The 12,544-nt window shown below is 36.6% G+C and overlaps 2 protein-coding genes across 2 annotated transcripts; both read left to right on the top strand.

Moving 5' to 3' along the window:
• The first annotated feature begins 2,791 nt into the window (after positions 1-2,791).
• On the top strand, positions 2,792-9,853 carry LOC113495898. Its single transcript, XM_026874899.1, has 10 exons — positions 2,792-3,060; positions 3,753-4,020; positions 4,137-4,235; positions 4,343-4,536; positions 5,119-5,214; positions 6,762-6,899; positions 7,877-8,033; positions 8,486-8,817; positions 9,241-9,508; positions 9,620-9,853. Exons 1-10 carry the CDS (start codon positions 2,851-2,853, stop codon positions 9,787-9,789), a joined length of 1,932 nt encoding a protein of 643 aa, XP_026730700.1. The 5' UTR covers positions 2,792-2,850; the 3' UTR covers positions 9,790-9,853.
• Positions 9,818-10,299, top strand: LOC113495614 (brachyurin-like). Its single transcript, XM_026874436.1, has 2 exons — positions 9,818-10,024; positions 10,183-10,299. The coding sequence occupies exons 1-2, from the start codon at positions 9,839-9,841 to the stop codon at positions 10,282-10,284; spliced, it is 288 nt and encodes a 95-aa protein (XP_026730237.1). The 5' UTR covers positions 9,818-9,838; the 3' UTR covers positions 10,285-10,299.
• Positions 10,300-12,544: the final 2,245 nt, after the last annotated feature.

Here is a 12,544-nt window from a genome sequence, read left to right as displayed (position 1 = left end):
ACTAACATCGTGACCCGGGAATTTTATATATTAGGAGAAGCAAAATGAAACTTCATGTTCACCTACGAAAAAAAAGCTTCGAAGTAGCACTGATGTATTGAACTTTGATTGGGAAATAAATTGTATCTTTTGTGCCCAAGAAGCTGATAAAGCAAAAGAATCAAAATTGAATAAACATCGACGAAGACAAAGTTCACACATCAATATTGCAACTTTGAGTGACTCCATTCTGAATTTTATTGCTAGCATAACAGATTTACAGGCACTCGATGCAAAATATCATTTAGATCGTTATTATTCGATTAAAAATTCTATTCACCTGATTAACGTTGAAAAGAAAATTAGTCCGAGAATTGTGATGATCGATACTGCAATGGAGCAAATATATAAATACATGGAAGAGAATGACGACTGCCAATTCACCATGCAAGAGTTAAAAAATGTTATAATTACAGAACATATCCCGGATGAAAAGACTATTAGAAAACAACTTATAGACCGCTATCACGATGACATTGTCATTTCCCCTAAATTTGGATCCAATACCATCACATGTTTTAAAAATATTAATCACGATATATTAACAGAAAATTGGTACAATCAAAAACACAATAATAAAAAAGAAGAGGAATTTCACATATTAAAAGCGGCCAGCGAAATTATCGACATAAGACCTCAAGTTTACGATAATGAAAATTACACAGCAAGGTCAGCAAGTGACAAAATGCTTGAAGATATTGATGAGACAATTCCGCAATCCTTAAAGTTTTTAGTGTCAGAAATAATAATAAAATATACCTTTTTTCCGATTTTCCTTGAATTACTACATTTACCCACTTATTATGCATAATTATATAACAATATAACTGAACTTAATTTTCATATACAACATCATTTTACACAATAATCTGCCTCATACTATTTGAATTATTATAATTATCCATTTTGATTTTATTTTTTTCATTCACTTTAACGGAAGTCTGAGGTTTCAATGATTTTAACGCTCCAGGCGCTCCATTAATAATATTGGACGTACAGGAAGTAAAGACTGAGGCTGCACATAAAAAATCATATGTTTCAAAAGCAAGTCTTCGTGTATATGGACTTTCCCAGTATCTAATTTGAGGAGTCAATTATATGCAGACAGCAACATTTAAATTCAAGGGCTGAAGCATAAACAGCGCTTTAACATACTACCAAATTCAATTAATCATTGTACATATTACTTATGAGGTATTTATAACATTTCAATGATGAAAAAAGCGTATTCTCATACTGATATTTATAAATAAAATAAAACTATAAATCAATACTTACGGATAAAATTGTAGTGTTTGTTTGTAATATGTAAACTAAAATAATCTTCTAATTTATAAAATTCCCGTGTCACGATGTTAGTTACCGTACTCCTCCGAAATGGCTTAACCGATTTTTACCAAATTTTATATGCGTATTCAGTAGGTCTGAGTTTCGACTAACATCTATTTTTTATACTCCTAAGTGATAAGGGTTGCTCACACAAAAAAAATCTATTTTATTTTTTGGACGAAATTGTTTGTTTTTTTTTTTAATGTGGCATTAAAAATACATACGACTAGAAAAAAATATATTTGGCGAAACAACGTTTGCTGGGTCAGCTAGTAGTAGAATAAATTACTCCTTATTACATGAGTCTAATAAAGGTTGGTGAAAGTAAAGACAGAAGTCTCAATACCAGACCATAAAAGTCCCATCTGTTAGTATGTATTTCCTAAATGGAAATAAAAAACTTCATAAGAAGTCTAATCTGTAAAAAATACATGAAGCTCAACAAAAAAATCCTTATCAGTTCATCAAATGCACTTGCAATTTCATGGTAAAAAGTATATAGGCCTTGAACGGCGTTCTAGAAATGAATGTTTGGAAAATACTAGGAATAGTTTTAGGATATTTCATATACCTACTTACAAAGAACACAAACTGAAAATACACTTAAAGTTCTATTAACACGCGCATGCTCGACTTTAGCCGTAACGATGTTGGTTCTTTTCTTCCATTGTAAGCTTAGAGCTGACAAAATCTTCAAAATCAATTAAAGTGAAGCAAAGTCTACAGTCAATAACCGAAGAATCGTTTTAGGACCCATTTCTGACATATCTACTACCTAATTAATGCCTATCAGTTCAACAAATTCCCAAGATATAAAGTTGAAGAAACCCGGATTCCAAAGATACAAAATCATCGCCACTCAAGAAAAAAGTGGCTATTTATATTGTTACTTATATGGGATGAGACCTATAATATCAGAGTAAGGGCATTACTAGACGTTAAGAAACAGGTGCTTTTTAGAAGAAGACCACGTGGCTACAACTTCAAGTTGGAATAGGATGTGGAACCACCTTTGTCATAACGATTTTCTCCGTGTTACGGAAGGCATATAAATTATGGATCCCGGCAGTTTTTCACTCATCTCAGTCGTTACGACTAGTCAGAGCTAGAGAGTCTGACAACCAGTCTTGCGAAGGGGTACCCTATGGCACGGGTTGAGGAAGTCCGGCAGGTACTTGAGGCCGACCTCGACATTGTTGGGAAGTGGCAAGGTTGATGTGTGGTTCATCAATAAAGTAACTAGTGAAAACCAGACCAGGTATAAGACAAATAGAAGTAATTATAAAATACATTATTCTAACCAATAATTATGATGGCACATAAGCAATCAAATCAATTATTGATCACAGCAGATTAAGATTATAAGAAACTACTTGTTGTAAAAAAGATAAACCAGAGATAGAGATAAAGACAGATACTATATATGGGTTGCAATTTTTTATTCTGGACTTCAGTTGTAGTTCTGGGTTACTACTGTTCAGAATGAAAGTGTTGATTGGATTCGCTTGCTTGGCCTTGGCCGTAGCAGTCTCTGCGGAGGTCTTCGTAACGGAGCAGGAGTCTCCCCTCTACAACTACCACATGCGATTTGGTATCCCCGAAGCCCAGAGGATCCAGAAAGCCGAAGAATCTGCCGCCATTGGAAGAATCGTTGGTGGATCATATAGCCCTATTGCCAACACTCCCTACCAGGTAAATTAAAAAATTGTCACGTACTTATACGAATGTTTTCCTTGTAGCGTCGTTCTCTTTGAAAGTTCCGAAGCAAATTCCATACACATAGGTGTGTATTTTTGAAGTCAATAATACTTTCAAGTAGCTAAGGCAAAACTTTTCCTTTTTTTAAACAAAAACGTAATATTTAACATGGCAATTATTTTTTTACACTTGTAAAAAAGACACATAATTTTACCTAGATCATAATATTACTCGTTATTGATAATGTTTCTATGCATTTTCATAATATAAGGACAGGGCCGGATCTAGGGGCCTCGAGGCCCCGGTGCAGCAAAGGAGTAGAGGACCCCCTGGTCCCAAATTATTTTCATTCGTGAAAAAATTTTATCGAGCTTTTTTTTATATCCGTACTTGGGCACACTTATTAAGACAGGCACTGTCACTACCATGGTTGTTAATTTTTATTTTATCGGGAATGTTGGGCCCCTGGTCATATTGGGCCCCTAGGCACTGGCCTAAAGTGCCTTATGGATAATACGGCACTGTATAAGGACACTTTCCTTTCGAAAAAAAATCATAAGGAACTTAGATGCTCGAAGCATGGCAATAACTAAATTAACTTACCAATATACATATTTTAATTTCTTCTCTGTGTATTTCAAAAGTTTAAGGACATCTTTTAAAATCATCAATCATATTTTTTCTAGGCTGGCCTTGTGATTGAAATACGTAACAGCGACACATCAGTCTGCGGTGCTTCACTTATCTCCAACAATCGCTTGGTGACTGCTGCCCATTGCTATTATGACGGATTTTTGACCGCTTTCCGCTTCCATGTTATCCTTGGATCCAACTTTCTGTTCTACGGCGGTACTCGCATCCAGACCGCCAACATCGTTATGCATCCCCAGTGGAACCCAAGAACTGTCGCTAATGATATCGCTATCATCAACATTCGTTCCGTTACTTTTAGCAGTAAGTTTATTTTAGCTTACTTATACAAAACAATATTTACCGATCTAATTACGATGCTATGTTTGTTTGAATATTTTGGCAATGTTCATATTTAATAAAACGTTTGTTATTTTCAGATGTGATCCAGCCTATCGCTCTCCCCAGTGGCAGCGATCTGAACAACAGCTTCGTTGATTGGTCCGCTTTGGCTTCAGGCTACGGTATTACACGCGACGGTCAGTATGCGACCAGTAGCATGGAGTGACGAGTTATTTTATCTTCAGTACCCATTAGCTGAATAAGTTATACAACCTGCAAATAACGTTTTATAATCGTGTTTCAGGCGTTAACTTTGTCTTCGATCAGCGATTGAGTTCGGTAACCCTGAACATTATCACCAACAACGCCTGTGCTGCTACCTTTGGTCCTTTCGTGCATCCCTCAAACATCTGCACCAGCGGTGCTGAAGGAAAGGGAACCTGCAGCGGAGACTCCGGTGGCCCTCTTGCGGTCCAGATCAACGGGCAGACCACCTTGGTAGTATTATTTATGCTCAACTTGACTAAAATATAATCATTGGTCTCGTTCCTTTTCCTGTGTTCCTTCTTCTTCGGTGTCTAGTTTAACCGGATACAGCTAAGTGCCAGTGCTTTACAAGGAGCGAGTGCCTATCTAACTACCTCAGCCCAGTTACTTGAGAAACACGATACCCCTTTGGCTGGTTGTCAGACTTTCAAGCTTCTGACTACCTGTAACGCCTGCCAAAGATGTATGAATATCAGCCGGGACCGACAATTTAACGTGCTTTCCGAAACACGGGGGAACTCGTAATGACAAAGATGGTCTACGGACCAACCGAGTCAAGCGTAACTCAACCTGTGACTGATTCACTGATGTAGTTATAGCTTAGTCATAGCTTAGCCACGAGCTTCTCCTGACTTGAATAAAATAAACTTGACCAAAAGAATAAACTTTAAAACATCTGAGGATTAATTGATAGATGTTTGTGTTCCGGAATCGACGCTGCCGATTTGACATTGCAAGAGATATTAAGTTACAGATTTAAGAGGTGAATAAACGAAGAGTGCATAGTATAATTATGTTTATTTTTATCACCAGGTTGGTGTCAGTTCCTACGGAGCTCAGGCTGGTTGCGCCGCTGGTTTCCCCGCCGCTTTCACCAGAGTCACCTCCTTCGTCAACTGGATTAACTCTGTTTAATTTATTGAAACTTATACAACTTCACCCGGCATACCAAACGACTTATAAATTAAATTCTTGTGTATCAATAAAACAGTTAGTTTATTAAAAATACGTATTATTTATATCCTAATAAACATAACACGAAATGTATCTGATTCATTTGCCTGCAAAATACTGGAACAAAAGGGGACAGTAAGCGTCGATTCAAGGATTTACGAAAGAATTCAACAATTATGTAGTGCACTCCACAAGGCTTGTTCAGATAAATTTGGTACTGATGATTTAACCAACTTATATTGGGTGTACAAGTAAGTTTCCGCCGTTTTTTCTTTTTTTAAAGAGGTTTATTCTGAAAGCACAGCACATTATGTTTCATTCAAAGTATTGTCCATTATTAGCCAGTAGGTTTTCCTTTCATCTTGCGTTTGGTGGGAATGTTCCATCAATAATGCTTAAAATTCCATGTCTTCATACGATTTCGATTTTCCACTTTGTTCTTTGTCAGCCACATCAAAATCTCAGTTTTTAAACTTTTGAAACCACTCACGATACTAAACTTTTCTTGCCCAAAGCAGCTTCACCGTAACTTGTACAAGTAATCGATGGGCCCTTTCTGTAATTTTCTTCAAATTAAAGAAGTAAAGTAACAGTTCCCGCCAATGACGCTAATTCGGTACGAAGTTCGTCATTTTTGCACAAAAATAAATATGCAATATGGATAAGGAGTTACTAATACCCTTAGTGTATGTTGTTACTAAATGTCCAAACTCACGATATTACGTGCCACATCTGATGATTTTAACGTAAACTCTTAGTGAGGCCATCTATTAAAATAAGTATTTTTTCATTTCATTTTATCGTCGTCTCTTCGTCCTAAACAAGCAATCACTACTCAAAACTTTGACCATTCCATTATTACCACAATCTATTTAATTATGTTTGCAAAAATAATTACACCATAGTTAATGTAAAAAAATCTTGTGAAGGTCCCAATTCAGTCAAACGATGAATCTAGAACATTTAGAAATCACCATTTTTTGAAATTCTGCTTTCGAGTCAAACACATTCACTTTCGCTCCGACTGTTTCTATTCTACCTCCCCAGGAACGTCAAAGGTTTAACGCAACCTTTTTGAAAGTCGAATAAGGAGTTTCACTTTAAAATATTTGTTTTCAAAAATATATTCATTATTATCAGTTTTTTATTACTTAGACGTGATTCAGGCTTTGATAGCTGTTGAAATCTTTAATAAATCCTAAAATCGATGCTTACTGTCCCCTTTTGTTCCAGTATTTTGCAGGCAAATAAATTGTAGTGCACGAAAGAAATATTTTCCTCAGCAATTTCATTTTGCACCTTAAGAAAGCAATTTTGTAGTATGTTTATTAGGATATAAATAATACGTATTTTTAATAAACTAACTTTTTTATTGATACTCAAGAATTTCATTTCTAAAAATAAGTCATTTGATATGCCTGGTGAAGTCATATAATGTATGTTACAATAAATGATTACAATGCTACTTTGATTTATATGGAAGAGTCTATATCATGGGCAAGAATCAAATGAAGCAAAGATTAAATATTGTGAGATTAAACAGAGTTGATCCAGTTGACGAAGGAGGTGACTCTGGTGAAGGCGGCGGGGAGACCAACGGCGCACCCAGCCAGAGCTCCGTAGGAACTGACACTAACCTGGTAATCATAAAAACAAAATTACTCTATGCATTCTTCGTATTTTTAGCTCTTAAATCTGGAATTGAAAGCCTCTTCAATTGGCGAAACGGCAGCGTCGATTCCGGAACACTAACATCTATGAATTTATCCTCAGATTTTCTACTGTTTATTATATTATTCAAGGTGAGCACAAAAAAAAATGTACCAAGATGGTCTGGCCGTTGATCTGGACGGCAAAAGGGCCACCGGAGTCTCCCGTGCAGGTTCCCTTTCCGCCAGCAGGATGTTTGAGGGATGCAAGAAATTACCGAATTACCGCTTCGGGGATACCAAATCGCATGTGGGAGACTCCTGCTTCGTTACAAAGACCTCCGCAGACACTGCCAAGGTTAAGCAAGCGAATCCAATTAACACTTTCATTCTGAACAGTAGTAACCCAGAACTACAACTGAAGTCCAGAATAAAAAATTGCAACTCATATATACTATCTGTCTTTATCTCTATTTCTGGATTATCTTTTTTACAACAAGTAGTTTCTTATAATCTTAATCTGCTGTGATCAACAATTGATTTGATTGCTGATGTGTCATCTTAATTACTGTTTAAAATAATGCATTTTATAATTATCGCTATTTGTCTCATACCTGGTCTCGTTTTCACTAGTTACTTTATTGATGAACCGCACATCAACCTAGCCTTTTCACAACAATAATGAGGTGGGCTTCAACTCCCACCTAGTACCTGGTTGACTTCCTTAACCCTGGGCAAAAGGATACTCCTTAGCGAGGCTCCTTGTTGTTAGAAGTACTGCATGTTATAAGTAACTACTTGAGATAACATGAGATCGATCCACTTGGGCAGTTCCAGTTCTAATAAAGCCCTCATACCTACTAATTAGGTCTCATCTCATATAAGATAGGATAAAGATTGCCCTTTTATCTTGAGTGACGATGCGAATTTTTCAAATATTGCGAATTTTTTTGATTGGCGTCTATTAGGTAGACGATATGTCAGAAACGGCTTCTACAACTATTTCTTGGTTATTGACGGTGGATTTTGCTTCAGTTTCCTTGATTATTAAGACTTTGTCAGCTCCAAACTTACGCTGGAAGCTGAAAAGGCCCAGCGTCGTTACGGCTAAACTCAAGCATGCGTGTATATAGGACTTTAAGTGTATTTCCAGTTTTTGTGTTCTTTATGAGAACATATAATAACTTACGATTCAAGATGACGAGTCTGTAAAAAAGTATCTTCTCGTGCTGTAGATTGTCATCAGCTCAAATCAGTTTGGGGCCACCAATGATAGGATGATTACTCTCTATACAATCATATAGCTACTGCTAAAGGGGATCGATCTCATAGGTTAAGCTTGAAACGGTCGGTCCGATTATGGGTTTGATGGGTGGGATGTGTAACCATCTGTGTCACAACGAGTCGAAGCCGACCTCAATATTGTTGGGAAAAAGTTAGGTTGATGTGTGGTTTATCAATAAACTGACTAGTGATGACACAAACAGCAATAATTATAAAATACATTATTTTAACCCGTAATTAAGATGACACATCAGCAATCAAATGTACCTATCACAGCAGATTAAGATTGTAAGTAACTACTTGTTGTAAAAAAGATAAACCAAGAGGACGGAAGAGATACACAGATACTATATATAAGTCAATTTCTTTTATTCTGAACTTCAGTTGTACTTGTGGGTTTCTACTGTTCAGAATGAAAGTGTTGATTGGATTCGCTTGCTTGGCCTTGGCCGTAGCAGTCCCTGCGGAGGTCTTTGTAACGGAGCAGGAGTCTCCCCTCTACAACTACCACATGCGATTTGGTATCCCCGAAGCCCAGAGGATCCAGAAAGCCGAAGAATCTGCCGCCCTTGGTGAAAGAATCGTCGGTGGATCAATTACCCCTATTGCCGACACTCCGTACCAGGTAAGTTAGAAACTGTTCACGTACTTTTCAGATTATTTTTCTTTTCTTACATTTAGAAACTTTTTGAACCAAATATATTCCAGAAGCCAAGGCATAAGTTTACCATTTTTTATTAATAAAAACATTATATTTAACTTTTACTAATATTTTTTACTCTTGTAAAAAAATATAATTTTACCCAGATCATCATATTACTCGTTATTCTTGATTATGTTTCTATGCATTTTTACAATATGAGGACACTTCCCTTTTGAAAAATTCATAAGTAACCTAGAACCTCCGACGTTAGATACATGAAGCATACCTATAACTAATTTAACTTGCCCACATCCATGTTTAATTTCTTCTATTGATGTATCTCAATAAGTTTAAGAACAACTTTTGATTTTCGTATGTTTATTTATTGTATGCGGTTCTTTCTAGGCTGGTCTTGTGATTCAACTCTATTTCGGTCGCACATCAGTCTGCGGTGCTTCAATTATCTCCAACACTCGCTTGGTGACTGCTGCCCATTGCAATTCTGACGGATTCTTGACCGCTACCGCCTTCACTGTTGTCCTTGGATCCAACACCCTGTTTACCGGCGGTACTCGCATTCGCACCTCCAATATCGTTGTGCACCCCCAGTGGAATCCAAACACTGTCGCCAATGACATCGCCATCCTCATAATTCCTTCAGTTACTTTTACCAGTAAGTATATTTACACTTATTTTTTTTACGGATACAATTAAGATATCACTGCTGTATTTGTTTGAATACTTTGGCAACGTTCATATTTAATAAGGCATTTATTGTTTTCAGATGTGATCCAGCCTATCGCTCTCCCCAGTGGCAGCGATCTGAACAACAACTTCGTTGACTGGTCCGCTTTGGCTTCAGGCTACGGTATTACACGTGACGGTCAGTATTGTCTTTTAATTTTGGCGTGGAGAGACGAGCTACTTTACCTTCAGTACCCATTAGCTTCATAAGTATTACAACCTGCAAGTAACTTTTCATAACCTTGTTTCAGGCGGTTACATGACCTTCGACCAGCAATTGAGCTCGGTAACCCTGAACATTATCACCAACAACGCCTGCGCTGCTACCTTCGGTAATTTCGTGCATCCCTCAAACATCTGCACCAGCGGTGCTGGCGGAAAGGGAACCTGCACGGGAGACTCCGGTGGCCCTCTTGCTGTCCAGATCAACGGCCAGACCATCTTGGTACTATGTTTTTTATGCTCAACTTGACTAATTTAATAATCTGAGGATAAATTCATAGATGTTAGTGTTCCGGAATCTACGCTACCGCTTTAAATTACAAACATTAAAGCTAAAAATATGAAGAGTGCATATAATAATTCTGTTTTTTTGATCACCAGGTTGGTGTCAGTTCCTACGGAGCTCGGGCTGGGTGCGCCGTTGGTCGACCTGCTGCCTTCACCAGAGTCACCTCCTTCGTCAACTGGATTAACTCTGTTTAATTTCACAATATTTAATCTTTGTCTCATTTAATTTCTGTCCATGATACAGGCTCTTCCATATGAACCAAAGTTGTTATCATTTGTTGAAACATATATAACTTCTTATTTATAGAAATTAAATTCTTGTGTTTATTATAAATACGTATTATTTATATCCTAATAAACATGCTACGAAAATTTATTAGTTCCGATTTTTAAGGTGCAAAATGAAATTGCTGAGGAAAGTATTTAATTCGCGCGCTAAAATTTATTTGCCTGCAAAATACTGGAACAAAAGAGGACAGTAAGCATCGTTCGGGGATTTACGAACGATTTCAACAACTATGTCGTGCACTCCACAAGTTCACGTCTAGGCTCTAGATAAATGATAATAATGAATATATTTTTAATAACAAATATTTGAAAGTGAAACTCCTAATGCGACTTTCAAAAAAGTTGCGTTAAACGTTTGACGTTCCTGGGGAGGTAGAATAGAAAGAGTCAGAGCGAAAGTGAATGCGTTTCACTCGATATGATTCGACATTACGAAGTTTCACTTTTTCTGCTCAGAGGGAAGCTACTCACTCTTTTACTAATACAAAAAATGCACCAGTGTCGTTATTATTATTTAAGCTTGCAGATAGGTAATTATGTAAATACAAAGGAAAACCTCTAAAACCTGCAATTTATATTTTTTGTATTATTTTCATTTCATTAATTTTATTATTTACTTAGCACCTTAAACTGTGAAATTAAATAATTTATGTACAAAAAGAAATGATAATATATTTATTCAAAAACATCTATGTGAAATGAGAGTCCAGTTCAATACAACAACAAAAGAAGTAAGATCCAAATTTGTGCCAAGTTCAATGGTCAGTACTGAAATTCATTTATAATAACATAAAATATCACATCTTTTTATAACCTAGGATATTATACATATTTTAGCCTAAGTAAGGACTGACTTAGCTAGTTTTTGATGAGATCAATATCAATTGAGCCGTTTAATAGTTTTGGGGTTTAAAGAATGTCTGTAAATACATTAATTGTAAATAATTTGGGAACTTTATTAAATGATGTAACGGTTTACTCACGCGTATTTATCGGGGTAGCCCGACTAGTTTCGGACCCAACCGGAGTCCTTAATCTTGAGCAGACGCGGCGGGATCGCGAGTCGAACTGTTCAAACTTAGATGAAATATTTTTGCAGCTCTGTCACAGAGAGTGAGAGTGTACTTTAATACGAAGGCAGACCTCTGGCTCTAATGTTATAAGGCGCCTATTCACCCGTAACCCCTCAAAAGCATGTAGAGCATGTGTGTATTTTTTTTATCAGATTGTTGCTAAAGACATTAAGGTAGGCACTTCAACAACAAAAAAGCAAGCGATACATGAATTTTACGATCCTTAAGACTCTTAACGTTCAAGTGACACGCACAGACACCTGGACGAAGACACCCAGAGGGCAGAAATACAAGCCTCTACCAATCGGCTATGAGTGCAGTTAAATATAGCGTTTGAAGACATAATACCTTAGCGGTAAGACCGTACGACTGATAAAGATTTGAGTTCGATACCGATACACGCAATGACGTCTCAAATGTTGTTTGCGTTTTAGAAACAAATATCTCTGCTTTCGTTATCAAAAGACTCGTAAAAATGAAGGTCCGCCTAAACTCTTTCCAATCGGTTTGCTGCGACATCTGGCTTTGAGAGCAAACGAACAGAGAGTTCAACTGTATTTGCACACACACTTTTGCACTGTGTCTTGTGCTATTGGATGGTGATACAAGTGACTACTAGCCGCCGTTGTTGAAATCAGTCAGAGCTTTATTATATAGGTATTATTCATAGAACTTATTGAATATTCAAATTTGGTTTTTAAGGAATACTTACAAGCAATATTAATCTCTACAAATATATTTTTTCAAAGTGTGTAAGCACACAGAAGAAGCTTAACGAAACTAAACTTATATTTTGAAAACCAATCGACGAAATTTTTGTCCTATATGATTATGTACTCTTGCGCTTTTGGTAGTTTTAGTATATAGAAATATATATAGACGCATAAAATTGAAGATAAAACCATGGTAGGTACCCGAGTGTATAGTTTCTGAGTTACAGTACACCGTTTCATTTACACCATAGACTCGCGTAAACAACCTCACCTTATATAAATGTAGTGAGATTAATCGTGTTTCATGAATGTGATAGTGTGATATACTCAAAATCACGCGTGCCACGTTACTGATAAGATATATCACGTATATGAAGCGTA

This window comes from Trichoplusia ni, chromosome 7, assembly GCF_003590095.1.
Source record: "Trichoplusia ni isolate ovarian cell line Hi5 chromosome 7, tn1, whole genome shotgun sequence".
NCBI classification, from domain to species: Eukaryota; Metazoa; Arthropoda; class Insecta; order Lepidoptera; family Noctuidae; genus Trichoplusia; species Trichoplusia ni.
The sequence above is the reverse complement of the archived record's forward strand: the minus strand, read 5'-3'. Positions and strand labels throughout refer to the sequence as shown.

Excerpts from the sequence above, each read along its gene's own strand:
- LOC113495614 (XM_026874436.1), top strand. The coding sequence starts at position 9,839 with ATGACCTTCGACCAGCAATTGAGCTCGGTAACCCTGAACATTATCACC. Across the intron at positions 10,025-10,182 it reads TCAACGGCCAGACCATCTTG|GTTGGTGTCAGTTCCTACGG; the intron begins GTACTATGTTTT and ends TTTGATCACCAG.
- LOC113495898 (XM_026874899.1), top strand. The coding sequence starts at position 2,851 with ATGAAAGTGTTGATTGGATTCGCTTGCTTGGCCTTGGCCGTAGCAGTC. Across the intron at positions 4,537-5,118 it reads TCAACGGGCAGACCACCTTG|GTTGGTGTCAGTTCCTACGG; the intron begins GTAGTATTATTT and ends TTTTATCACCAG. Across the intron at positions 6,900-7,876 it reads TAGGAACTGACACTAACCTG|GTAGACGATATGTCAGAAAC; the intron begins GTAATCATAAAA and ends GGCGTCTATTAG.